This window comes from Emys orbicularis, chromosome 24 (genome assembly GCF_028017835.1).
Source record: "Emys orbicularis isolate rEmyOrb1 chromosome 24, rEmyOrb1.hap1, whole genome shotgun sequence".
Classification (NCBI taxonomy): domain Eukaryota; kingdom Metazoa; phylum Chordata; order Testudines; family Emydidae; genus Emys; species Emys orbicularis.
Window position 1 is genome coordinate 15,504,327 of NC_088706.1, and position 27,925 is coordinate 15,532,251.

Sequence of the window (27,925 nt, forward strand, 5' to 3'; positions counted from 1 at the left end):
ATGTAAAATGCACCCACGTATCACACTGATAGGCCTGGATATGCCTTTCTCAACCTACTCTAAGCCACATTCCAAAGTCCACACTGTAAAGCCAAGTTATCCCCTCAGGGTTTTACCTTTATTAACAAATAATTTAATAAAGTTCACCTCAAACATTTTCCTAGACTTGCCTGTTGGTAGGGGATCTTACATCAGGACGGCTTTGCTCACATACTAAACCTTCTCTTTGAAAGAAAGAAAGTGTTACTCTTACTTCCCTTATATGCTGGTGGGAAGTGAACCACCTGCCTCAGTGAGTCGGTAGAGCCCACTTAACCCTTTAGCTGCAGGATCAACACCTGCAAACCAGGTGGGGTGTTTTGGGTGAACCATCCTGTTGGGTTCTGGGAAGTGGGTGGTCAGAAGCTAAAGAACCCTCCCCTAACCTACGGGGAGGGTCCACCGAGCCTGGGACTCAATTAAATACGGGGGACAACAAAAGAAAAAACAAGGACAGGTGTGAGGGTCAAAAGTAGGGAACCTGAAGGGGACACTCAGAGAACCCCGGACAGTGCCCACTGAACGTGTCAAGGGAGCCAGCGGATGCTGCCCAGAGGAACTCTGCCTGGATACGTGAGCGGAGAGAGGATCGGAAATAGGTCCCACAGTTGCAGAGCACCCCCTCAGCCAGCATCCTCTCCCTGGTGTTGTAGATGGCCACCTTGGCCATTGCTAGGAGGAGGTTGACAATGAGGTCCCGTGACTTTGTGGGGCCACGGATGGGGTGTGCATATATGAGAAAGCGGGGCGAGAAGTGCCGCCAAAACCACAAAAGTAAGTCTAGGAGGAGCTGGAAAAGGGGCTGCAACCTGGTGCACTCAAGGTAGGCGTGTGCTAGGGTCTCCCTCACTGCAAAAGGGGCAGGCATCGGGGACGGGTGAACCATGCCAGCCAATTATAGCAGCCTAGCCATGAGTATAATAAAATCAATAAACCTCAATGGAGATACGGTTTAGTGTAATAATGGCATTTCATGCGGACTAGCTTTGCAGGCTAAGTCTGGTTCTTGCCAAAGTCCAATGTAATCTTTCTTGGTTGCTACAGTGAAAGTTTCATGGTGGAGCGGTGGGAAACATAGTTTAGCTTTGGCTAACCATGGAGCCGCCCACCCCCCTTCTCTCTCCAGGTCAGCTTGCTTCAATCTTGGTTTTATTCCACAAGGCTTTGATTCATAATCTTTTTGAAATAACAAGGAAATTTGGGTTTTTATAAATTTTGCAGGTACTGAGCATTCTTAACTCCCATAAGCTCAGCATCTTGCTTTATCAGGCTTTTATTATGCAAAAGGAAAACCCACTGGTTTTCTTGATCAGATTTTTGTCATTTATCCATGGGTATTTATTAAGCTATAATATAAACCTTTATACTTTTTTACTGGAAGGAGACTTCCATGATACTGTTGTTAATTCTGAAGATGGACACTGTATCAACAGTTTGCATTTTACAAGTTTTCCAGACCACCTGCCAAACAAATACATATTTAGGGTGATGTACAGTATAGGAGAAGTTCCTCAATGGGGACTTTTAGTTGGACAACATATTTTCCCAATTAAGTGGCTGTTTTGATGAAGAGAACAGGCCATTAAAGATAGAAATAAGTCTGAAAAGATGTAATGAAATAAAATATAATACTGGGAATAATACAATAAGAAAAATAATATTTACTGTATTTCATCCACACTAGATCTTCATTTGATAGCTTCTGTGTTTTATAATTTCACTAATAATTTCACACCTATTTAACATGGTTAAACATCACTTAACTTATCAAGACTAATACTGTTCCAATAAATAAATAAAGGGGCTAAATAGTTCACTGGGAGATATGCTAATAAAGCAGCTTTGCCAATTCAGTGTATGCAGGATGTATGTGCAGCCCTCAAAGAACTAAAGGGATGCAGTGTGTCCAATTTTCACCTGACTCTTTGTCAGTCATGTAAGTGAATGGTTTTGGGGTAGCATTACTCATTCAATAACCTAATCTAATGTTTTAAAATGAAAGAGAAATGGACACTAGGGGGCATAGTTCCTCGTTTCTGGGTTTCTAGTTTGTGAGCCTGCTACTAAAATGCAGTACTGTATGGCTAATGTTCAGGAGACTGGGAGGAGAGGAGATAGGAAGGCTGGGAAATTTAGGCCTGAGTCCTGCAATAAGCTCTGAGAAGGTGGACTTCTGCACCTGCCCAGAGCCTGGTTGTTAACAATAGTGCCCTGTAAACACTGGCATAGACAGGACTGGAAGGAAAACGAGAAAAGAACGAGATGGGAGAGATGATTGAAGTTTCTCATTGTTGTCAATGATGGTTCAGCTCCGTCACAGAGGAGCTGTGGTTGACTGCCACAATTTTAGCTGCTGTGTTGATTAGCTCTCTAAGCAGGGCTGGAAAACGAGATGCTTAGACAATGGGGGCAGCCAGCCACCTGTACGCACCATGGCTGCCAATGGAATGGAGAACAGCCCACGGGGAGCTGGACTGAGCCCTACCAGTCTAGTAGGGGCAGGGGGTGAGGTGCGCAGAACAAGCAGGAGCGGGGTACTGGAATATGATCTGGGCGGGGCATTTGGGGGCTCTCTGGATCGGGGGTTCTCAAACTGGGGTTCGGGGCCCCTCAGGGGGTCGCGAGGTGTTATAAAGGTGTTAAATACATAAACGAGATTTTAATTGACAAGGGGGGGGGTGACACTCCCAGGCTCGCTGTATCATGGGGTCACCAGCGCAAAAGTTTGAGAACCCCTGCCTAGCTGGAGCGCCACGCAGAGGATTGTGGGTAATACAGGCTCCTGGAGGTGCGGGGGGTTGTGGGTAATGCGGACGCCCCGCGCCATTCCTTCCTTTGCGCCCGCCGCCCTTTGCGGCACCGTCGTAAAACGGCGGCTGTCGCTTTGCGGCTCGCGCTGAGGACTGGGCTGGCCCCGGATTAGCTCGGAGTTTATTGGCTCGGGGCCGCAGCGGAGGCGGTTTGAGCGGCGAGGCCCGCGCGGCCGGAGCGGGAGGATGGTGAGTCGGGGGGAGGGAGCGCGGGGCTGGGGAGCCGGCGGGGGGGCTGAAAGGGGGCGCGGCGCGGGGTCGGCCGGGGTGTGTGTGTAAGGGAGGAGGAAGGCGCGTGGCCCTGGTGCAGGGCTGCCCAGGAGGTACCGTAATACACCTAATAGCGCTAGCAGCGTGCAGCGCCTAGTCCCGGGGGTCCTAGCCCAGGGGCGCTGCGGCACTACCGTAGTACACCTAATAGCGTACACCTCCTAGCATAATGGGCCCCTGGGCTGTGGCTGGAGGGGGTCCTGGGTGCTACCATGATACACCTAAACCACTGAAATGTACAGCCCCTAGCACCGTGGGCTCTTAGATGCTACTGTGATAATGCACCGGGCAGGTCAGTGTGCGGGGCTGTGGTGTGGTAGATGCTGGGGGCACTCGCGGTTTGTGGCTTGGCTGCGCCTGGCATGTGGTGCTGTTTGCGGGGGAGGGAGTGTCTGGGTGAGACTCGGTCCCTGCTGTTTTTTACCTGACGCTCAAAGGTAAATTTGAGTGGTGGGAGCTCATGTAACATATACCTGGCAAAATGGTTCTTACTCCTCCCTGCAAACAGTGTCATCTTGTGCGTGGTAGTAAATTCATAGCTAAAGTCACTTGGTCTGTAAATGGACTGTTTTATCCTCTATTTTGCTGACATGTTTCTCAGGCTTATTCTCTCTCCTTCTGTTCTAGCTTCCTTTATCCCTGTTGAAGACTGCACAGAACCACCCTATGGTGAGTAACAAGGATATTTCCTACAAGCAATGCTTGCAATCCCTATAAAGCTTCTTGGGTCACCAGGTCAGGGTCTGTGTGTTGGAGGGTAGGGAGGTGAATTTGGAAGCTCTAAAGAAGTGAGGTGCCTTAAATGTATTTTCTGTATCTTCCATGTGCTTCAGCCACAATGTAGTGTGGTGGGCCTTTTTTCAGTCTCTTATTAACTTAGTGTAAAGTAAACCTTCCAAATCTTGAGTGACTTTTTATGAAATAAGATTAGAATCAGACATAGCAGAGATTCTAAGCAGTGTCAGGTGCATTTTTCACCACTCTCAATTTAACAGAAGTCTCACTGTTTTAAAGGCGAGTCTTTGGGCTGTCGCTCATCTCTTGTTTTAATTTAAAACCGATAGTAACGTAATTTAACAAAGCATCTAGTGTGTTTGTGCAGCAACTACTGCACAGAGCTTTCTAAGGGCATTGCAGCTATTCTGGAACTGCTAGCACAATAATATCCCAAGTACCTTTACGTTAGAAAGGCAGTCTGTATATGAATGTTAGAAAGATCCCGTTGTAGTCACTGTTAAAAAATTAACACAAGAATTGGTCAAGTAATTATGGCTGTGTAGACAAGTAGCTAGGGCCAGCTGATGCTTATTATCCAACTCTGTTGACTGTTTTTTAATTCCTTTGTATGTTCGTCTTTGATTGTGAGCTCTTCAGGGCAGAATCTGCATCTTCGTATGTATGTGGAGAGATCGGGCATGTTGTGGGTGCTACTGGAATGCAGACAAGAAAAATATAAAACTCTGTTAGCAAAAGTTGTTTGCAGAGAGAACAGATGCTACACAAATGCAGATCTCATGCAGCATCATTTGGAGCTTGCCTAGACTTAGCTTTTCTTTGTGTTTTGGGGGCATTTTCCTCACTTTATCAGAGTAAGTGGGGGAAGATGGAGGAGGCTTATAAAACTTAGGGGCCAGATACACCTCTACCCCGATATAACGTGACCCGATAGAACATGAATTTGGATATAACGCAGTAAAGCAGCGCTCCGTGGGGGGGCGAGGCTGCGCGCTCCAGCGGATCAAAGCAAGTTCGATATAACGCGGTTTCACCTATAACGCGGTAAGATTTTTTTGGCTCCCGAGGACAGCGTTATATCGGGGTAGAGGTGTATTTTGTTCCAGTAGCACTCTTATTCCTCCTGTTTTCTCTTTCCTCTACTTTTTATTTTATTGGGGGGGGGAGTGTTGTTTTCTGAGTGGGTCTCCTACCCTCTAGTTGGTGTGTCTTGCTGACTTGGGTCTAAACTGCCCCAAGCAGCAGAGGAAAACAGTCTTCTTGGTCACGTTAAAATGTACTGTAACCTGAAGTATTTAAATTCAGTGAACCTGGTGGTCCCAGTACAGTTCCCTGTGGGCAGTAACGCCTTGTGTCAAACTGTACAAGCAATTTGACACAACTGCAAGTCACTGCTGCAAAGTGGATCAGGGCCAAAGTGGTGCTGGATACAAAGCTGTCTCTGTCCTGTAGAGAGGGTGTCCTTTTCAATTCAGGTTGCAGGCAATAATACAGGCAGGGCCACTAGAATTCTGAGGTGGGATTAGCAGGGGTCTCAAACACGCATGCGGCCCGTGGAGCTCTTCCCTGCGGCCCCCAAGCTCCCCGCGCGCCTCCCCCCCCAGTTACTTCCTGTCGCCGCCAAACTCCCCTCACCCCCGCCCCCCCCCCCCCGAGTTATTTTATGTGGCAGCTAAGCTCACTGCTCCCTGCTCCCCAATGTTTGGGGCCGGGGGAGAGACCCGGCCCCACCTGCCGCCCCCACGCACCTCCCCCGAGTGTCCCCCGGGCTCACTTGCTGCCCCCTCACCGCCCGGAGCCTGCAGCTCACGCTGGCTCCGCTCCAGGTCCTAGTGCCCCCCTCCACTAGTGCCAGGGCAGGCTGCCCTTCCCCTGCCCTTCTGCCCTAGTCCTGAGCCTCTCCAATGCCCCGAGCCTCTCCAATGCCCCAAACCCCTCATCCACAGCCCTCACCCCTGCACCCCCTCCTATCCCCAAACTCCATCCCAGAGCGTGCACCCCTGCCCCAGCCCAGAGACTGCACCCAGCACCCAAACTCCATCCCAGAGCCTGCACCCCCACCCCCTCCCCCACTCAAACTCCCTCCCAGAGCCTTGGGCAGGTGGGGGCGGAGTTTGGGGGGGAGGGCAGGTTCTGGGCACCACCAAAATTTCTACAAACCTGCCACCCCTGGAAGAGGCAGAGCAGGGGTGGAGTGGTGGTGCAGCCCAGTGCAGTGGGGTGGCTTTACTGAGTGTATATATTTTATTAAAACCACTTGGAGGAGGAGGTGGAGAAGAGGCGGGGCAGGGGCGGGGCCTCATGGAAGGGGTGGAGTGGGGGCGGGGCCAGGGGCAGCGAGGAGGGTGTCAGTGATGCAGCCCTCAGGCCAATGCACTAGTCCTCATGTGGCCCTCGTGGTCATTTGAGACTGAGACTCCTGGATTAGAGTGTTGGCAGCAGCTTTTTAATCCTAAAGCTTGAGTAGCAAAAAAAGTTCCTAGCACACCTCGGGTTTTATTCTCCCTGTTCCTGTACAACTCCCATTAACAGGAGGTAGCTGTTATATGTGCATGTAATGTGGAGTGGCTATACCTCTTGGCGTGTCTTGTTTCTTGCCTAAATTATACCATATATGCTGATTTGGAAGTTCACTTCCTCTTGTACAGTCTTGCACTGTGACTGCACTTCTCTTGCCCATATACGCTCTTAAGGGATAATTGATTCAAGTATTGTCTGCTCTTGAGAATTTCACAGTTGCTGGTTTATTGTATTTGACTTTCTCCATTGTCTCTCAGTTGGTGGAATTGAAAAATGGTGAAACGTACAACGGTCACCTAGTGAGTTGCGATAACTGGATGAACATCAACCTTAGAGAAGTCATCTGCACATCAAGGGTAAGGTTGGCTATTTTAGATTACACTGTCAGGTGCCCCATGCTAGGAACCCGCAGTCTTACTCTGGCTGTCTGATAGCTGCTGCCTGGCCATCATTCTGTGTTCTCCATTTAGTGGGTTACCACTTTTAAGAGATCTTTGGTAAGAACTAGCCTGTTTGAGCTGTTCCCATTGACATGGTATTCATGCATTATGCTCAGTCATAGTGTTTAATGTCTATGTAGAAGCGAGGAGGACCTTCTCTTAAATGCAAATAAATGTTTGTGTACTTGCCACCAAAGACAAAGAAACAAAATGGTCAAACACCAGTGAGTAAAACAGTTTGCAGGGAATCACAGGAACCAAAATTAACCAGACTGGGCAACGGGAGGAAACGTATGCTACGGAGTAAGTGCTTCATTTCCAAATAAAGAGGAAAAGGGGCTCAAGAAGAGAAGTGGGAGGAGGTATTGTGGAGATTTCCACAGAGACTGAATCTGAACTGATAATAGCCTGCTGTTGAGTCAGGGTTGTCCGATATACAAAGGTTCCATCTTGGTTAACCGTGCATGCTATGTAACAGAGCTTAGAGCAGAGGCCAAAACCGGGCAGCCCCTACAGAGGATGGGGAGGTTGCGCCACCCTCACCTGCTCTGTTCCGGCCCCACCCCCCTGGTGCCAGCCTCTGCCACTAGCCATGGCTCTGTTCCTGGCCCCAGCCGCAGCCCGCCCCACGAGCCACGGCCCGGCTCTGGGGGGGGTAGGGGGCGTGACCCTGAAAAGTTTGGAGACCACTGGCTTAGAGCCAATCTTTGTGCACCTTTCCTAGACACTAGTGTAACCATGATCATGTTCTGCTTAATGTTTTGTTAGACTTTCTTCTTCCTTCCTGTGTCTGATAAACTGTTTTTGTTTAAGAGAACTGGGATCTGTTTTTTAACCTATATTAAATTGGAGTTAGATGGTGTCTGATGCTTTGGGAAGGGCACTGGCGGCAGGTAAAGCCTGGAGTACAGTTAGTGAGCTGTTAGAGCACCTGGTTGAGGGCAAAAAGGTTTCCAGTGTCTGTCCCTCCCTCCCACGGCACCGCAAAGAAGCTTGTAGTGGTCAGAGTGAGCCCATAGAGTGCTACACAGCTGGACGCATGCCTGGCTGGGTTACACCCACATGGTTGGTGTGGCTCATCCTGCCTGGCTGCCTTTTTAATCCCCCTCCAGTTGTGCAATAGGAAAACATCAATAGACAAGCCCAGACTTAGCAAAATACACCCAGGATACAGTCAAGCAGGCCTCAGCTGACCCTGCTGATCTCTGGTTAGTTGAATGGTATTAATGGCAATGGCCACTAGATGGCATGGGACTGTATCTGGAGGATCTGGCTCTAAACTAGTTAGTTTGTTTACTTCTCTGAGTACAGAAACAAGGAAGTGAAGGGAGACTGGCTCAGTCGTTTCCTGTATTTTGAGCCGAAGTCCAGTTAGGAAGATCCAAGGCTGAGGGTGGGGGGCAGCAGTAAGCTAAACAGGAGCAAGGCACCCTTATTGCAGAGTAAGTGTCCACACAGGGAGCTAGCCCTGAATAACCCCATGTGTGGACAAACCTATGAGCTGTTTCAGTGATGAAAGGCCCTTTTTGGTGGCTGCTGTCTAGCATAAGTTAACAAAAGGCAGGGCAGGCTCTCTTCTCCCCTTCTCCCGACTGCATCATGGGTCAGTCTGTGGGTTACTGTTCAGCTCAGACACTGCTCTGATTTCCCTCTTCTCGCCATTTCATCCATCATTTAAGAGCTAACGTACTAACAGGGTTTTGTCCACAGCAGAATTGGAAGGTTCTGCAACTCACTTCACAAAGGGCAGCCCCATAACGCCGAATCTTAAACCTGCTTTTCAGAGCCACTTCCTCCTGTGGGGACCTGTTCGCTCTGAAATGTGTCTGGTGGCCACCCTGCCCCTGCATTCATTCTGCTCTGTTGGGCTCCTCTAAAGGCAGCCTTCGAGTGCCACATTAATAGGCCCAATAGGTAAAATGGGTGGGTGATTTCCCATGTTCTTGGAGCTGAAATCTCCTGTTGCAGATATGCCTCTGGTGAGGAAGTCGTGTTTCTGTTTGCCTTTGAGTCTGCTTTCTAAGTAGTAGTTTTTAGTTTGCCTTAGTCCTGTGTACACTTTCAGTCCCTCCTAGTGCTCAGTAGATGTAAGGACCTTACCCTCCACCTTAACTCAGACTTCGTGCACTTTTAATAGTGTGTGATTTATCCCACAAGTGATGTGTTAAAACTTTAGCGGCAGATGTACAATGCCCTCTCCCCCCCAAGCCAAGGGATGTATTTGTATTAGAGGAACCATTTATGCTGACAATAAATAAGTGGTAAAATTTTCAAAGTGATTTAGGCATTTCTGAGCCAAAGACGTCAGAGCGCACGTGTGCACCTGCTCTGCCCTAACGTGCTTCTCCCCGACAGGACGGAGACAAATTCTGGAGAATGCCAGAGTGTTACATTCGCGGCAGCACAATTAAATATTTGCGTATCCCCGATGAAATCATTGACATGGTGAAGGAGGAGGTGGTGTCAAAGGGCAGAGGTCGTGGTGGCATGCAGCAGCAGAAACAACAGAAAGGCCGAGGAGGTGGAGGTGCCGGGCGAGGTAATGGTCCTGTTTGCTTGCAGTGGAGTACCTAGGCTTGTGTCTCAAGCAAATCTCGTCGGTGTAACTGTTGTTGTTGTTCCTCAATTTTAAACTAATAGTGCTGTGTGGTGTGAGACCCTGGAATGATTCCTACAAAAGAGCCAGCTAAGGAGGACTATGTCCTTTGCCTTGTTCACAAACATGCTGTAAGGCAGGTGAACACAAAGGGAAGCGCAGGAACTGTTTCTCTTTGTTTGCTGGAGCTGGGTAGGAGCGTAACAAATAAGTCAGTCCCTGAACTTGGCCGTGTCAGACTCCTTCCAAACAAGCTGTGGCCCGTTCGGGTAATCGCTCTGTCCCTCTCTTCGCATGAGGTTTGTGCTATGTGCTTCGTTAGCAAATCCGTTTGGGGGAAAGAGTGAACGTTGTGTCTGAATGTGCTTTGGGTTCTGACCATTACTGCAGTGGGGGAGGGGCAGCCTCTTTCCAGTGCATGGCTCAGGTGAGGCACTCTAGTCTGCTTAAGAGAAGCACATCTGGCCATCCCTTTGGGAGGTCTTTGCATTGCTTGTAAGAGACCTAGCTGCTGACTTTTTGTTTCACTTGCTGAATGTTTGGAGCATTCTCACCCTTCCAGCTGAAGGCTTCATGTTTGTTATAAGGCAGGGGTCTCAAACTCAAATGACCACGAGGGCCACATGAGGACTAGTGCATTGGCCTGAGGGCTGCATCACTGACACACACCCCCTCACTGCCCCTGGCCCCGCCCCCACTCCACCCCTTCCATGAGGCCCCGCCCCTGCCCCATCTCTTCACCTCCTCCTCCTCCTCCTCCTCCAAGCGGTTTTAATAAAATATATACACTCAGTAAAGCCCCCCACTGCACTGGGCTGCACCACCACTCCACCCCTGCTCTGCCTCTTCCAGGGGTGGCAGGTTTGTAGAAATTTTGGTGGTGCCCAGAACCTGCCCCCCCCCCCCAAACTCCGCCCCCACCTGCCTAAGGCTCTGGGAGGGAGTTTGGGTGGGGGAGGGGTGGGGGTGCAGGCTCTGGGATGGAGTTTGGGTGCTGGGTGCAGGCTCTGGGCTGGGGCAGGGGGTGGGGGTGCAGGCTCTGGGATGGAGTTTGGGGATAGGAGGGGGTGCAGGAGTGAGGGCTGTGGGGCTGGGGATGAGGGGTTTGGGGCATTGGAGAGGCTCGGGGCATTGGAGAGGCTCAGGACTAAGGCAGGGGAAGGGCAGCCTGCCCTGGCCACAGTGGAGGGGGGCACAAGGACCCTGCGGCAGCAGGTGATGCCGGAAGCCGACAGAGCAGAGTGGAGTCAGCATGAGCTGCAGGCTGCGGGTGGTGAGGAGGCAGCAAGTGAGCCCGGGGGACACTCGAGGGAGATGCGTGGGGGTGTCAGGCAGGGCCGGGGGAGAGACCCGGCCCCAAACATTGGGGAGCTGGGAGCTTAGCTGCCACATTAAATAACTCAGGGGTGGGGGGCGCGGGGAGCTTGGTGGGCCGCAGGGAAGAGCTCCGCAGGCCACGTGTTTGAGACCCCTGTTATAAGGTGATCCCCTGAAAACCACTCTAGAAATACGTGTAGGGTGCAACGATCACAGGGGTTGCCCCAGCCCCAGGATCCTAGCATTGTTGGTCATTCCTTATCCTCCTGCTTCTTGTCTCCCACCCTTGAGGCCAGTTGCAACTTTGGTCAAACCTATGGGATTCACTCAGTACTGCTCCATACTTAGCCAAAGAGTTGCTCTTGAGCCAGGGTGTGAAGCTTCTCTTAAGGACAGTCCTGGACCTCACGTTCATTCTGTTACAGCAAAATGTGAGGTGGCCTAGGCCACCTGTGACACAAAACTAGCTCTCTGTGCACCAATAACTGGAGAGAGATTGGCTGTTATGTGGATGGAGCAGCCTTAAAGGCTGGTCACCAGAACCATTTCCTCTCGTACTGATCACACGAGGAGTTGCAGTGAGTTTGGCAGTTTCAGATTTGAACTGGAGAACTCGTGAAGGGGACTCTGTTTGCAAAAGCAGCATCCCGAGGAATGTCAGTCTCCTCCCAGAGGAACAAAGTTAGGATTTCTGCTGCTGTTGCTCAGCCTCTGAAAGCCTTCGAAATGCAAAAGTGACCTTTAGAAATCTGAAGGCGCCTTTATTTCTCTTCCCTGCACTCCGGTGACCACAGCACTTGGCATTGCTGCTTCTGGATTCAGTGGTTTGGACAAACATTTTGCATGAAATATTTCCTCTAGGCCTTGCGCTATCGCAGTATCCACCTGGTGGAGAGCAGAGTTGATTTCTCCACTTGAGGTAGAGGAGTTCCCTGCTGCTTTGATGTGCAACTTTAATTAGCTCAGGGGATATTTTAAAGAGTGGCTGTAGCATTAGCTAATCAGCTGAAAGGCTCTTGTTACTGCGGCACAGAAAGGGTGACACAGCTTTGCTCCTGCCTGCTAGCTCCTTAGCAAACTATCATTGGGTGCACCGTTCATGACCCTTTCAGCAATCGGGGGCCTCTTGCTCCTGGCCAGCAGGAGGGGGCACTGTAGTCCACATCTTCAGCCGCTTGGGGGAAGGAGGCAGCTCCTCCTTTCAGGCCAGCAGTGTGGCTAACTTGACTCACCTGAACAGTGCATGGCCAGGCAGTAGAGCCAGGGTCCCCGAACTAGTACGTGCCCCACCAGTGGCATGCGAGTTTGGTGTCCCTTCACAACCGTTTAAGAAGGTTGGGAGCCACTGCTCTAAAGCCAGCTGTTCAGGGGTGGAAGCAGGGTGAACCCCAGAGCACCCCTATCTCCAGCACACCACAGGAATCCTGAAGGCTGGTCGGAGAAGCTCCCTGGCAGCATGTTAATGCTGATTTGGGACTAGCTTAGTTTGGTGAGCAGTGCTGGAGAGAGGTGGAATTGGGGCTACGCTACAAGGCTGCTCCATTTGCTGATGCCCTGACCAAAGCAGCCCAGTCGTGAGTGCCTTCTGGGTCAGTACGCTGGGTGGAACTGAGGCAAGGTAATAACACAATGCAATACTCTTGTCCCATTTTGTAACCGGTGTATCTTCGAAGTGAGTCACTTTCTCCATCATGTGGATTTCTGCATCCTTGTTGGTGTCCTTTTTTTCCTACAGTAGAATTTTCTAATCTCACTAAATGACTGATACATTGGTCTAGTTTTTAAATCCATCTACTGGGCCACTTATTTTGAAAATCGTAACTTTTAATTTGTGATCCTAGTGCATTCTACTAGTAACTGCTGCAGTGAGTATCTTGCTAACAGTCTTTGCAGAGAGAGATCTGACCGCACTCCGCTGATAAGAGCGGTTACATGGTTGATTGTAAAAAGGGGTGTTGTGGATTAGCAAGGTGTAGGTTTTAAGGTTCTTTTATCACCCCATTTGAGAGCCATGGAAAAGGAGTCTACCAATCAGGCAAAGCATGTGTGACTGTATTGCACCCAGATTATTCACTGGAGGTTACAGCTGATTTATTCTTTCACTGCTCTTCTTCCCCAGGAGTGTTTGGTGGTCGTGGCCGAGGGATACCAGGGAGTGGAAGAGGGCAGCAGGAAAAGAAGCCAGGCAGACAATCTGCAAAACAATGAGACTCTGTACCTTTGCCAGAGACAGTGTTGGGAGGTTATATGGTTTTGTCACCTCCGGATTGCCATGTGTATAAAGGTGTTAGATTTCTAAACTTCAATTAATCAAGCTAAACAAACTCTGAATCATCATGCACCTTGTCAGTCCCCCAGATCCCAGTCTGCTGGTAAAGCTAGGGTAATTGCGGTCACTTTTTTAGCCAGTAAATCCATAATTGGAAAGATTTTGGTTCTCTTTTCAGTTTGGTAAAGGAGGTGACTTCAGTAGACTCTCTCCTGAGAAGAGTTACATTCTGTTTAATTCTTCAGGCTCACTCTATTTTTAATACACACGGAAATGTTGTCCCTTGTATGTTTTAAGAACTTGTGTAAACATTTTGAGGACAGTTTGGTTTTGTTCTTTGTTTTATACTTGAAATCAGATTTGGGATGTTTTTACATCTGTTGCATACACACAACTTTTTAGTTAGAAAAACTGAAATCGAGGACATTGTATCTTTGCTTAAGAGCTGTCTCAAAGTTTCTTTCTTTTTTTTTTTTTTTTTTTTAACGCCTTTTTTAACTAGCCCTCTGTTTCTGATGAAGCAGTGGTCCCTCTCTACCATGCCTTGGACCATAGGCCAAGGGGAAAACACTCTTGGGTTGTGTGATTTAAAAACTGAAAATAATAAACCTACTACTACAGGTTCTCAAATCACATCACTAATTCCTGGCTTTGTCTGCTTTGTTACTGTATGTGAATTTCACATCGGGAAGTCCTGAGGTACTGGTACCAAGAGGCTAACAGCTCTTTTTTACACTATATATAATTAATTTGGTCATAACTACTTAAATTAAAAATGAATGTTTTGTTGGCTTATGCGCATGCACTATTCTGAGTTCTCCATGGTAAGTGAGTTTCCCAAATACTGATATTTTTTTTAAATTTAAGACTGTGGATGAAACTTTTCCTTTGTAAATGGGTTGAAATGCCGATGCACCACTTAGTCTTCAGATGACTTTATTTGAGAGAGGATTGAATCGTGAGGGAAGAGGAGGATGTGCTTTGACTAGTCTCTAACCCTAACCTCACTCTGGAGACTGACTTTTTTTGAAATAAGACTGATTCCACCCCCACCCCCACCCCGCGCTTGCTTCTTGCTTGATGCGTAGAGATTAATTTCATTAACAATATCTGGCATTTCTAAGCCTCCTGTAAGAATCTGGGCTTAGTTTTTTATCCTGGTGAAAAGGGGGAAATCCTGGCCCTGCTGAAGTTAGTGGGAATTCCCCGTTTTCAGTGAGGACAGGATTTCCCCATTGACTTCAGCAGGGCCAGGATTTCCCCCAGTCTTCAGTCCCAGAGGTGGTAATGTTCCCTGAATGAGAAGTAGTCCTAGAATAGACTTACTGACCTGTTCAAACTTTTGGCATGGAAATAGATGCTGTAGACTTTTGCCTCAGCTATTTCTTGTCTTGAAAGACTTAAGTAGTTTTTTTCCAAAAATATTACAGGTAACTTACCCTTCAGCTCTTGGTGAGAACACAATTTCCTTTTTAAAGGGGTATCTGTGTTCATGTCCACCTCTGTGCCCTCAGTCCCCTCTTCTGAACAAGAGCAAACAAGCGAAGATCGTGCTTTTAGATATACATATTTTTTTAATTCTTACCTTATTGAACCAGTCCAGTGTTAAGTTGTGAGTGGAATAAATTCATTGTTCACCTGTAGAAAATGACTCTTGCCTGCTGTCTGCAACAAAGCTGGGCCTTGGGGTCTGTTTTAGACAATTGGTTAATTTTTTATAAATCAGTGTCATCACCAAAAAAAAACAAACCCTCCCCAGTTGACTGGCTAAAATGCCCATCTTTAACCCCCCCTGTATATTTTAATTGGTTATGTTTGATCACTGGGGCCTGTGGATCTTCTGATCCCTTGGAGCAAAAGCAGCGCGAACGGTTCAAATGCAGCCAAGTCTCCTCTTGCCAAGGACACGGAGACCAAGCAAATGGAAATGGGGACCTGCTCTCTGGGTTCATTTGGAAATAAACATCCCTGTGGCACTTGAACAGTTTCTCCCCTTTAACGTTCTGCTCCCCTCCCCTTCCCATCCCTGCCTCCAGCCAGGAGCCTTCACGTGCTGCAGCTGGCTCAGTGAAAGAGGAAACAAGTGCTGCAAAGGGTGGTTCTTAGTGTCCCTACCGTATGGAGTGAAGGTCTAGGCTGGCCAGACCCAGCGCAGGTACAACAGGCAGCCCTTTGGCTTCAGCTCAAAGGAGCATCCCACTAACCACTCCTTAGGTGACTCCTAACGACCTGAAACGCTTGACCCTGTCAAGTCATTGGGAAGTGCTGCTAGCATTTCATTACAGCAGGGGAGTTCCTCCTCCGCAACCCTCTTTCGCTTCTCGTTGGGAATCTTTCAGGCCTTACCCAGTATCTGCATGTCCTGCCTTCTGCAAAGGAGCAGTTACCTGCAGGACTAGATGTAATGCGTTAGCAATGTACATCTCTACTGTGCACGTATTGTCTTTCCTGCCCGCTAGCCAAACTAGCTTCTTCCCCTGTTTGCAATGGGGGTGTGAGGTGTGTGACAGAACAGTGTCCCAGTACGGCCATGGCAGTGTGAGGAAAAGCTATGGGGAGGGGGGAGCTGCAGCAAAGGAGGGAAGTTGTCAGAATTGCTCATGAAGCTGGGATACAGCCAGAGCAGTAATAAATGGCAGTGTCTGCTCACAGTGGGGGTGGGGAACCACATTAGCCACAGGGAGAAGTGTGCAGTCAGAGCCTGTTCCTCTAGCTCCCCCTTCCCCACGGAACAGGGTGTTCTGAAGAGCCGGCAGTGCTACTCTTTAGGGTGTTGGCTGTCCCAGGGAACCTGCTATTCCACCCCCACCCCCCTTTTCTCTCCCGGCTCTATTGACTCGGAGTTTCCCTTTCCCTGAAATACAATTATTCTCTTTTTGCCACAGCCCAGCTGTGTGGCAAGGGCTACCCCTTGTTCTGAAACATACCGTTGTGTGTATTTATGGGGCAAGTGTTTACACTAGGAACACATGATCTCTCTTTAGCAGAATGCTTATTTTGCAAAGCGTAAACAGCTCTCTGTTGACTCTGAGCAGCTCTGACTCATAACTGCTGTGCCTTCAGCTGGAAGCCAGCATAGGAATAGTTACACAGGAGAAGCCTGCAGCCCGGAGGGAGTGGCTGCAGAAATATTTCAGGGCTGTGTTAAGCAACTAAAAATACACTTTGAATCCTCCTCCTCCTCCTTTTCCTTTCTAAATTTCAGATTGTTCCATGTGCCTCCATCAGGCTGCTGGGAATGGCTGACAGCTCAGCGTGGTTGAGGCTTTCCCTCCAGAATTCAGAGCCAGGTTCTCTGTGTTTTCTGGAAGGAAATAAGAATTGAAAAGTGTGTGCTGTCTCTGAGCTGCCGCTTCCCGCTGAGTCCTGCCTTGCTGGTGTCGGTGGGTGAATCCCAGCAGTGGTTAATTCTCCTTCCCAGGCTGACTAGCCCAAGCTGCGGGCGTCTCGCTGCTACACAGCTGAGGAGTCATTAACCGGGGGGGGCACAACCTCATGCAACCTGCCTCCTGGCACTGATGTTTTCCACACCTCCTCCTTCCTGCCACCTCCAGAGGCCATCCTCTAGAAAGGCTGGGAGTTGGATGGAGCCCCGCTGAGACTCTGCACTGCTGTGTGGGAGCTGGCTCTGCAGCGCTCGGGCCTCGTACTCCAAGCACTGGCTGCCCCTCCCCTCATGTAGGCAAAGAAATGAGACCATGGGCTGGCCAGGGGAATAATGGATGGGCTCCTGCCCAGCTGCTAGCCCTGCCGTCGGCATGGAGAGGAAGGAGAGTGCCCAGGGCACTAGCGTGGGATTCAGGGTTCACTTTTGTTCTGTGCCAAAGCTTCCCTTGCTGACCTTGGGCCAGTCATTTAACGTTTGTCTCCTTTCCCCTCTGTAACTCAGGCACAGGGGCACTATCCCTCTATCCCAAACGTGCCACCTCCCCTTGGCCATGGTCACATGCCAGCCCCCCTGCAGCAACTGCTTACCCAGGGCAGGGAGTGCGTCCAAAGGAGCTCTGCAGCTGGACCCAAGAAGGAAGCAGCAGCCCTGCCCTGCCAGCTCTCTGCCGGCGCTGCACAGATCACAGCGTGGGGACAGTGGGGAAAGAGGCCTCATACGCTAGGGTTGACCAGGGCCCAAGCTTGCCCGAGACTGAGGTGTCTAGAACTTAGAACAGTGCCCTGGAGGGTGTTAACGTATTTGCAGAGGGCATCAGCATCATCCACTATTAATCGGCACGTGCTGGGCCTACAGCTCAGGCCCCTGGAGCTTCCATCTCTGGAGTTGGTGGCTCCATCCTTGCACTCTGCGCGCTGGTGGAGGAGATTGTCGCTAGGGCAGCTGAATTCCCCTCTGCCCCAGGAGCATCGCACCCGAGAACACACCCCTTTGTTAGCGTTGCACCGGGACCCGCAGTGATAGGTTCTTCACATGCATTGGGTGTTTGACAGGCCTGGTGAGCCCCAGCCTGTCCTGCAGCTGGAGCCCGTGGGGCTAGGGGTGCAGGGCCCTCGGGAACGGAGGTGTTTACAGCAGCAGGTGGAATGAAATGAACCCTCTGTGTGCTGGAGCCAGCTCCAAGGTCATTGAATGCTTTACGTACTCGGGAGTCCGGCTGGGAGGCTAATGGTTTCATCAGCATCAGAGGAACAGCAGGAGTTGGGTCAGGGTCTGGCTGTGCTCACTCAAACCACAGTGGCTGGGCCAGAGAGCACAGATTCTGCCTTGTCCACCTCTCCATTCTCCTCCCCGTGATATCCAGGGTTCGCTCCGATACCAGTGGGACACCCAGGGGAGAGGTTTTGGAGCCGGGTGAGCGCAGAGCCATTGTACGTCTCCTCAGTGCAGTGGCAGAATTCTTCTCCAACTCCTACAAGATAAATATAGCTGGCAGGTGGCAGAGCAAAAGTGTGACTAAGTGGGTACGCGTGAGCTCCGGGTCACTCTGGCTCCAGGAATAGCATGTGAGGCATCGATTCGATTTGGGAGACTCCAAACATGGCTGTAGTTACTATGGATTATGGATAAGGAGGCGGCTCCTCCCACAGGGCTTCCCATGGCCCTAACACAGCTGGGAAAAGCCTTTGTTGCAGTTCTCAGGTTTAGGGTGACCAGATGTCCTGCTTTTATAGGGACAGTCCCGATATTTGGGGCTTTTTCTTATATAGGCTCCTATTACCCCTCACCCCTGTCCCGCTTTTTCACATGTGCTATCTGGTCACCCTACTCAGGTTGCCTGCCCCACAAGGCACTTGGGGAACCAGATTGAAGTGTCCTCCGAACAAAATACACATTCATAAAACACATCAAGTGCTAAGTTGCCTGTGAGCCACTTACCAGGCGGGTGTGTCTGCCATGCCACAAGGAGCGTTCGGAAGACTGATTGACCCTGTTGCAGATCGCTGAACAAGGCTGTCTCCTTGGGGTGGGGAGAGGCACAGAGAGCAGCAAGGCAGGTAATTGGCTGCACTTCGTTTTTCCAGGAGAAAGGTTTTAGAAAACAGCAAGTCGCTGAGTATTGCTGAGAACAGGGTTTGGCCTAGGCTGGGGGGGCACTTGGGTATCATAGAATCATAGAATATCAGGGTTGGAAGGGACCCCAGGAGGTCATCTAGTCCAACCCCCTGCTCCACCCAGGACCAATTCCCAACTAAATCATCCCAGCCAGGGCTTTGTCAAGCCGGGCCTTAAAAACCTCCAAGGAAGGAGATTCCACCACCTCCCTAGGTAAAGCATTCCAGTGCTTCACCACCCTCCTAGTGAAATAGTGTTTCCTAATATCCAACCTAGACCTCCCCCACTGCAACTTGAGACCATTGCTCCTTGTTCTGTCATCTGCCACCACTGAGAACAGCAGAGCTCCATCCTCTTTGGAACCCACCTTCAGGTAGTTGAAAGCAGCTATCAAATCCCCCCTCATTCTTCTCTTCTGGAGACTAAACAATCCCAGTTCCCTCAGCCTCTCCTCATAAGTCATGTGCTCCAGACCCCTAATCATTTTTGTTGCCCTCCGATGGACTCTTTCCAAAATTTCCACATCCTTCTTGTAGTGTGGGGCCCAAAACTGGACACAGTACTCCAGATGAGGCCTCACTAATGTCGCATAAAGGGGAACGATCACGTCCCTTGATCTGCTGGCAATGCCCCTACTTATACAGCCCAAAATGCCGTTAGCCTTCTTGGCAACAAGAGCACACTGTTGACTCATATCCAGCTTCTCGTCCACTGTGACCCCTAGGTCCTTTTCTGCAGAACTGCTACCTAGCCATTCGGTCCCTTGTCTGTAGCAGTGCATAGGATTCTTCCGTCCTAAGTGCAGGACTCTGCACTTGTCCTTGATGAACCTCATCAGGTTTCTTTTGGCCCAATCCTCCAATTTGTCTAGGTCCCTCTGTATCTGATCCCTACCCTCCAGCGTATCTACCACGCCTCCCAGTTTAGTGTCATCTGCAAACTTGCTGAGAGTGCAGTCCACACCATCCTCCAGATCATTAATAAAGATATTAAACAAAACCGGCCCCAGGACCGACCCTTGGGGCACTCCGCTTGAAACCGGTGATCAATGGCTGCCAACTAGACATGGAGCCATTGATCACTACCCGTTGAGCCCGACGATCTAGCCAGCTTTCTATCCACCTTACAGTCCATTCATTCAGCCCATACTTCTTTAACTTGCCTGCAAAAATACTGTGGGAGACCGTATCAAAAGCTTTGCTAAAGTCAAGGAATAACACATCCACTGCTTTCCCCTCATCCACAGACCCAGTTATCTCCTCATAGAAGGCAATTAGTTTAGTCAGGCATGACTTGCCCCTTGGTGAATCCATGCTGACTGTTCCTGATCACTTTCCTCTCTAAGTGTTTCATAATTGATTCCTTGAGGACCTGCTCCATGATTTTTCCAGGGACTGAGGTGAGGCTGACTGGCCTGTAGTTCCCCGGATCCTCCTTCTTCCCTTTTTTAAAGATGGGCACTACATTAGCCTTTTTCCAGTCATCCGGGACCTCCCCCGATCGCCATGAGTTTTCAAAGATGATGGCCAATGGCTCCGCAATCACATCTGCCAACTCCTTTAGCACCCTCGGATGCAGCGCATCCGGCCCCATGGATTTGTGCTCATCCAGTTTTTCTAAATAGTCCCGAACCACTTCTTTCTCCACAGAGGGCTGGTCACCTCCTCCCCATGCTGTGCTGCCCAGTGCAGCAGTCTGGGAGCTGACCTTGTTTGTGAAGACAGAGGCAAAAAAAGCATTGAGTACATTAGCTTTTTCAACATCCTCTGTCACTAGGTTGCCTCCCTCATTCAGTAAGGGGCCCACACTTTCCTTGACTTTCTTCTTGTTGCTAACATACCTGAAGAAATCCTTCTTGTTACTCTTAACATCTCTTGCTAGCTGCAACTCCAAGTGCGATTTGGCCTTCCTGATTTCACTCCTGCATGCCTGAGCGATATTTTTATACTCCTCCCTGGTCATTTGTCCAATCTTCCACTTCTTGTAAGCTTCTTTTTTGCGTTTAAGGTCAGCTGCCCCCTGCATGGAAATCCTATTGACTCTGCAGACCAGGGGCTGGGAATCAACCCCAGAGAAGGTGCGTGCAGATGACAATGGGATTTCTGCTCGGCGGCGATGAAAACTTGGCAGTAATGAGACGTTCTGGGAACGAGGGCTCTGTATGAAATGGCTGCATCCCAGGGCAACTCCAGAAACTGCCTACTCTTCAGTGTCTGCCTGCGTAGCCCAGCGGTACTGCGTCTCTGGCCGAGGGCATCGGTTTGGGAGCTGCACAGCGGCAGCAGAGACAGAGCAGAAGGGCGGCAGGCCGTGGGCCAGCATGATGCTCTGGAACGGACTTTCAGCCAGCCTCCCCTCCACGGGCATTGCCCCTTCCAGGAGCTGGTCCTGGAGCCGTGAGCACGCTCACTCCCGGGCTGCTGGGCCACAGGGACGGATCCCGTGGAGATGCTGGAGGCTGAATGGGTGTGTGGACGAAGTCTAGAGAAGGCCAAATAAGTGGAGGATTCATTCTCTCTTGCAAGGGTGATGGCCGCCCGGCACTGGGCAGGGGGGCTACCCACCTCCGACTCCCAGGCCTTTTCCTCCTCTGACAACTCCAATGCCTGGACCTTTGCTCTCAGAAAGGATGTGAACTAGCCCTGCCAGCCGCGCTGGAGGACCTGGGCATGGAGCGTGGAGACGCTGGGTCTCACGACGACCCCTCCTGTCGGGCCAAACCAACAGCCTGCCTGTGCCCAGGAAGTAGAGGATTGCAAGGCGTCCCCGTGGCACCCGATTGCCATGGATACTAGCTGCTGCCTTGATTCCTCTCAGGGGATGTGGACACTGCAATCAATACCCCATGTCAGCCTGGGGTGTAGGGGCTATAACGTTGCAGTGTAGCTATCCAGGCTCTGGGACCCCGCAATGGGGGAGGGTCGCAGAGCCTGGGCCTGACCCCAAACATCTACACTGCAATTTGATAGCCCCACAGCCCGCGCCCAGGTCAGCTGCGGGTGGGTTATTGCAGTGTGGACGTCCCCTGAAAGGTTAGCTGGAAAGGCCTCTATTAATCAGCGCCTGCTGGTGTTGCAGCTGCTCCCCAGCCTGGGAAGGCCAGGCACTGCTCACAGCCCTGGCTGCTGGCCAGCCCCCTTCCACTGAGGCCCAGAGGTTGCTTTGCTCCGCTCTGGAACTGATTAAAGCACCTACAAGCAAGGATGGCTCTCATTCAGCCTCCTCGCAGCCTGGACTCCAGGAGCAAGGAAGTTTGGGGGGCCCCTCAGGTGCCCTCCTGGGCTGGAGCAGGAGGGCACCTGATGCTGCTCGCCCAGGGCTGGTTCTTCGTGGGTGGGGACGTGGGCCTGCAGCCAGGGAGCCACCCAGGGCAAGGAACAGCCACGTCAGGCAGCCGGGTGGGGCTGTTTGCTTTGCTGACATCGCCGGGGCCGGCAGCTCCAGCTGGCAATTTGTGGGGCGTAGAGCAAACAGCCTCACAAAGGGGGGGTGCATGGAAACCAGCGGGGCAGGCTCCCAGAGTGCACCTCGGGTGGGCAAAGCCGCTTGGCACCAGCCGGAACAGCGTCAATGTGGAGACAAACCAATTAAAGGGACAGGGACTCGAGCTGGCCCTGTGAACCGGCTCCCAGGAGGGGGGCCTTGTGCAGAGCCTCCCATGTACATGGGGCTCCAGACCATGGAGGGAGTCGCTGACAGTGTTTCCTCAGGACGGAAAGTCTGAACCTGCTCATCTGGCAGCACCAGCCCCGCCCCTGTAATTACGGGGCCCGTGGAGCCTCCCTGGGATGTGGCTGTGGGTGGAAACTCGGCGATGAGTTAAAGCAGGAGCCCAGTGGTGCGTGAGGGGAGGAGCCCCCTGCCATCCGTCCCCGCACTTCCCACCCCCCGGCCTGACCCGAGTGCATGGAGGAGCCCATCAATGCCGCCTTGGGCCAGGAGGGGTCAGCTGTGAGCATCCCGAGTACCTGCTGGGGCAGAGCACAAGCTGCTCCCCCCCAGCCCCCGCAGACCCCCGGCTGCCTTGCTCCCTAACGCACCCAGCTGGCAAGGGCTGCTGCCCGCCCCCCAGTCCTGAGCAAACAAGCCAGATCCTGAGCTCAGGGGCCAGGGCAGATTCACAGCCGAGTAGTTGAGACGGGACCCCGGACCCTGGGGCTGGAGTGCACAGGGATCATCCCTTGGGAGCGTCTCCGCAGTGCCGAGCTGCTGAGCGACTGGCTGGGCAGGGGCGCTCGGGGCTGCTGCTGGCGCTGTGGGCTCTGGGAGAGGGCTCGTTCCAGCCCCCGAGCTCTGTCCTGCTCTGCTGATCGTGTATGTCATTCATGGCAGTGCAGTCCGAAACGTAAATCCTGTTTCCCAAGGCCACTGCGAGGGCCCAGGCTGGGCCAGTGTTGGGGAGGCAAAGAATTTTCCATGCTTTAACCCGGGGGGGGTGGGAGCGGCTGCCTCGGCACTCGACGTGGGTGCAGCGATACAATCGCATCCACCCAGCCCCTTGACAGTGCGCTCGCCAGGATCGGCTGCCAGGCCGGCTGTGCACGGGGAGGAGGCGAGCACAGCTGCAGCTCAGCTTCCAGATGGAAAACGGCGACTCGCCGGCGTGTTCCAGGACAGAAAACGCGGTGAGAGGGGCCTCGAGGGGCACCGCCCAGCCCAGCCCATGGAGCTCCCAGCACCAGGCCCACGCCTGGGCAGCCACAGCTAGGCACTGAAATGGAACTGGCCTGGCTTCCAAAGGGGCTGCTCGCCAGCAGCTTCCCTGGGCCTCAGTGGGAGCAGCAGGTGCAGAGCCTCTGAGAATCAGGTGCTTTTGGTTAGGGGCCTGAACGGCCTCAGGGCAGAGGGGGAGGTGCCCAAGTAGGAAAATCTTGGTCAAGTTCCTAGGAGTGTCAGAGCTCAGCACTCCCAGCTTGGGTCCGAGTTCCCAGCGCAGGGCTCCCAGCACAGGGCTCCCAGCTCCAGCCAGAGCTCCCAGCGCAGGGCTCCCAGCAGAGCTCCCAGCTTGGGTCCAAGTTCCCAGCACAGGGCTCCCAGCTCCAGCCAGAGCTCCCAGCGCAGGGCTCCCAGCAGAGCTCCCAGCTTGGGTCCGAGTTCCCAGCGCAGGGCTCCCAGCTTGGGTCCGAGTTCCCAGCGCAGGGCTCCCAGCACAGGGCTCCCAGCTCCAGCCAGGGCTCCCAGCGCAGGGCTCCCAGCAGAGCTCCCAGCTTGGGTCCGAGTTCCCAGCGCAGGGCTCCCAGCACAGGGCTCCCAGCTCCTGCCAGGGCTCCCAGCACAGAGCGCCCAGCAGAGCTCTGAGCCCAGAGCAGCCTCTGACGCTGCCCCATCAATCATTTACCTATGTGTGCACTGGGTGATGTCAGCGTTGCCATGGCACCCAGTGAAGTCCTTTCTATTCTGCGCTGACAGACTCTCCCCACACGCAAAGCAGCTCGCGGGAGACACCTATTTTTACCACGTCCTACGACAGACAGGAGGTAAATTTGTCCCTCGCTCCCCTACGTGTCCCCGCCGTTAACCCTGACAGCCCTGCAGCAGAACAAACCCGCTGCGGCGCAGGGCGCCCTGCCACTCTCCTGCCCTCCCTACGCTGGCAGACTGTTAGTTTGCCCATAAGCCGTGTTTCAAAGGGCCCAGGTGGCTGTTGGCTTGGGGGTTGGCTGGGCGTGGATCGCAGGAGTCTGGGCGGACCCCGGAGCCTGCCTGCAGGTCCATTCGGCAGCTGGCACAGAACGGAGCTTGGGTACAAGCACTCGGAATACGACTATTTCACGTGAGGTGCACACCCGAGGCAAGGCCGACTTCCAGCTCCCCGGGTGCAGGGGCTGTATGCATGGCACGTGCCCTGCTGCTGTGCCGTGCTCTGCTGGGAGTGGGCTTGGACAAGCAGAGGCCTGAGCCCTCCAGGGCTGCTGCTCCAGCACCGTTCCCCAGCCCTGGCCACATGGCGATGTGCTGAGAGCAGGCGCAGTGGGGTGAGCGGGGAGGAGGCGGTGCGGGCAGAGGTTGTAGGCAGATAGCATGGGGAGTAGGCAGACGTGGCCAGAGAGCGGGGCAGTTTGAAGAGCTGCAGTCTCAGAGGGTGCCGGGGAGCGCTGTCAGCATGGGGCCGGGAGGGTATTTGTCCTGTCACCTGATTTACCACAGCCTAACCCGCCTATTGCCTGGGTGGAGACTGACAAAAGCACCAGGTGCAGCCAGAAGCCCCTGCATGGCCCACTCTGCCTGCCAGCAACTCCCCAGGTGGGACCCTGCAGTCACCGTGGGGGGGCATGGGGCTGGGAGTGAGGGCTCCTGGGTTCTATTCCCAGCTCTGCCGACTGCTGCTGATTAGCTGTGCCTCAGTTTCCCCAGCTGTGGCTCCCTCTCCTTGAGCAGTGGAATGTGCTAGGCCAGGGGTTGGTAACCTTTCAGAAGTGGTGTGCCAAGTCTTCATTTATTCACTCTAATTTAAGGTTTTGTGTGCCAGTCATACATTTTAACGTTTTTAGACGGTCTCTTTCTATAAGTCTATAATATATAACTAAACTATTGTTGCATGTAAAGTAAACAAGGTTTTTAAACTGTTTAAGAAGCTTCATTTAAAATTAAATTAAAATGCAGAGCCCCCCGGACCGGTGGGCAAGACCCGGGCAGTGTGATTGCCACTGAAAATCAGCTTGCGTGCCGCCAGTTGCCTACCCCTGTGCTAGGCTCAAGTCTGCCTTATTCTCCCACGCTGCCCCAAGCCCTGAATGACTGATGGCCTCCGCAGGGAACCATTCCCTTCTCCCAGCTGCGTCCTGTCGCCGAACCAGGCGCCGAGCTCCGCTGCAGCAGCCGTGCCAGGGCTGCCCGGCTGGAAGCTCGGACTCAGGGAACCAGAGAAGTGGGTCACGGCTCTGCCAGCAGCGGGGACGCCGCAGTCCTGAGGAGGCCACACTGAGGTACTGGGGGTTCTTGGCTGTGTGGCACCCCCTCCTCTCGACACCCAATTTCATCTGCAGCCCCCTCCACTCTCCCCGATTCTCCCCGCAGCGGCTGCGCACCAGCCTAGCCCCTGCTCCTCCAGGACGCTCTCACTGCCATCCCCAGCCCCCTGAGCTGGTGAGGGAGGGTTGGTGCCACAGGCCCTGCCTCGGGGCTCTAGGCCTGTCACCGATGCACGTGTGGGACAGCGGATGGCGCTGGGTGGTTGGGGGAAGTGCTGTCCTCTGCAGTTCTCTACCCCCCCTCCCCGCTGAGAAGGCCTGTGTTGACTGTCCCCCTCTCTGGTCCCTGGCAACCCCTCTGGAGAAGAGCTCTCAAGCGCCCAGGGAGGGACACAGCCGTGGACAGGATCCGCTGCCTCTGATTGCCCCCCCCCAGTAAACAGCCCCCTTAAGTGCGTGGTCTCCATGCCCTCAGCAAGCCCCCCAGAGCTAAAGGGCTGGATGGAGAGGCCAGCGGAGGACATGAGCTCACCGGCCCGAGGTCTGCGCAGCAGCTGGGGAGCTGGGGGAGAATGGGGCTGGCAACCTGGGGCGGTGGCAAGCACCAGTCTGGCCCCTGAACTGCATGTTTGGCTGCTAAAAAGCAGCGAGAGACGCAGCGTCGAGGGGTTGGGCCCGGCGCCAGCTGGGGCTCCCGCAGGGGTGTGACCTCACCGCACTCACTGACCTCAGGGACAGCAGCTGGGTGGGCTGCGTGTCTCGCTGGCGGGGGGCCCTGGTGTAATGCGGCCTGGGGTACCAGGGGGGACTGGGAGACATGGGCTGGGGCAGAAGGACCCTCGTGTCCTCAGCCAGAGGGAGGGTCGCTGGGACGTGAGGAGAGGGTTCTGGGTGAAAGCCAGCTGGCTTTCCCTCCCCACCCTCAGTGCCAGGCAGCTGGGCACCCGCTGAGTCCTGGCACCGCCACTCAGGGCTGGGCCTGGGGCCTGTCTTGGCCCAGGTCCCCCACTGGCCGACGGGGCCTTGTATTAATTTTAAAGGAAGCTGTGAGGTGCCCCCTCTGTCCACGCCCTCCGGGTGCCCCTGCCAGGCAGGTGGGACAATGGGGAGAGCCAGGGATCCCCAAACCTGGGCGGGGTTTGTGTCACGGAGTGTGGGGGAGTCAGGGCCCTGCACCCCTCTTCCTGAGATTCACCGTGACTCTCAGCCAGCCAGTAAAACAGAAGGTTTATTAGATGACAGGAATACAGTCCCAAGCAGAGCATGTAGGTACAACAAGAATCCCTCAATCAAGTCCTTCTGGGGGGTTTAGGGAGCTTAGACCCCAGCTTGGGGTTCCCTGCGTTGCACCACCCAGCCCAAGACTGAAAACAAAACCTCCTCCAGCAGCTCTCTCCCCCCAGCTCCTCCTCTCCTTTGTCCAGTCTCCCAACCCCCCTCCTGGCTCAGGTTACAGCTCAGGGATCTTCCTTCAAGGGAAGTCCCCCATCCCCAGTGTAACTCCCCTGCAACCACCAGGCCCCCCAAGGACGATAAGAAGAAGAAGGATGTGGGGAAGTCCGAGAAGAAAGACAAGGACCCAGTGAACAAAATCTGGGGGTAAAGCCAAAAAAAGAAGTGGTCCCAGGGGAAAGTAAGAGACAAGCTGAACAACCTTGTTTTGTTTGATAAGGCTACTTATGATAAACTGGGCAAAGAAGTGCCCAACGACAAGCTCATCACGCCAGCTGTAGTCTCTGAAAGGTTGAAGATTCGAGGATCTTTAGCAAGGGCTGCCCTCCAAGAACTGCTCAGCAAAGGTTTGATCAAACTTGTGTCCAAGCACCGAGCCCAAGTGATTTACACCAGAAATACAAAGGGTGGAGATGCACCTGCTGGTGGGGAAGATGCTTTAAAAAGTTTTCCAGTCGCCTCTGCAATATTTCTTATGTAAATGTATACAATAAAATTGTTGAATTCAAAAACAAACAAACAAAAAAAACATTCCCAGGTGTCAAATCCGCTCTGCTCCCTGCTCCGTCAGAGTTTGAGCTTGTAACGAGTCGGGGAGCCAGGTGAGTGCTGTGGGGCTCCGGCCCTGGAGAGGCTCCCCTGGGCCTGGTGCGGGGGTCGCTCTGCCAGTGCTGCATCAGGGCTGCTGACAGAGGCTCCCTGTGACTCCAGCATTAACGCTTGAATCGTGTGGTGCCGTCTGGTCAGGAGAGACGGGCGTGAACCACCCAGGGAGCGAGGGAGGCACTTGGTTTCGGCTGCCCTAGCCCCAGCTCTGTTTCCACTCGCTCAGTCAAACCTTCTCAGAAATGACCTCCACTCGCCTTCAGTCCATTTGCATACTTTCCGTCCTGCCGTGCTTTGCCGGGTATTAATGGTGCTTCACATCCAGCCTGTGGACAGTGGGTCCTGCCCTCGGTGGGCTGCTCCCGGAGCTGGGCTTTGTGGTGCCAGAGGGGGTCGTAAACACCTGGGCTGGAGCTGGTCTGCTGGGTTCTGGGGCTGGCTGCTCTGGGATAATGCA

General features: G+C 52.8%; 1 protein-coding gene and 1 pseudogene across 1 annotated transcript; both read left to right on the plus strand.

The window, feature by feature from the left end:
- Window positions 1-2,919: 2,919 nt before the first annotated feature.
- On the plus strand, window positions 2,920-13,638 carry LSM4 (LSM4 homolog, U6 small nuclear RNA and mRNA degradation associated). Its single transcript, XM_065422063.1, has 5 exons — window positions 2,920-3,038; window positions 3,747-3,788; window positions 6,632-6,730; window positions 9,170-9,353; window positions 12,847-13,638. Exons 1-5 carry the CDS (start codon window positions 3,036-3,038, stop codon window positions 12,933-12,935), a joined length of 417 nt encoding a protein of 138 aa, XP_065278135.1. The 5' UTR covers window positions 2,920-3,035; the 3' UTR covers window positions 12,936-13,638.
- A 9,441-nt stretch (window positions 13,639-23,079) lies between these two features.
- Window positions 23,080-27,390, plus strand: LOC135894301 (small ribosomal subunit protein eS25-like; annotated as a pseudogene).
- The last annotated feature ends 535 nt before the right edge of the window (window positions 27,391-27,925 follow it).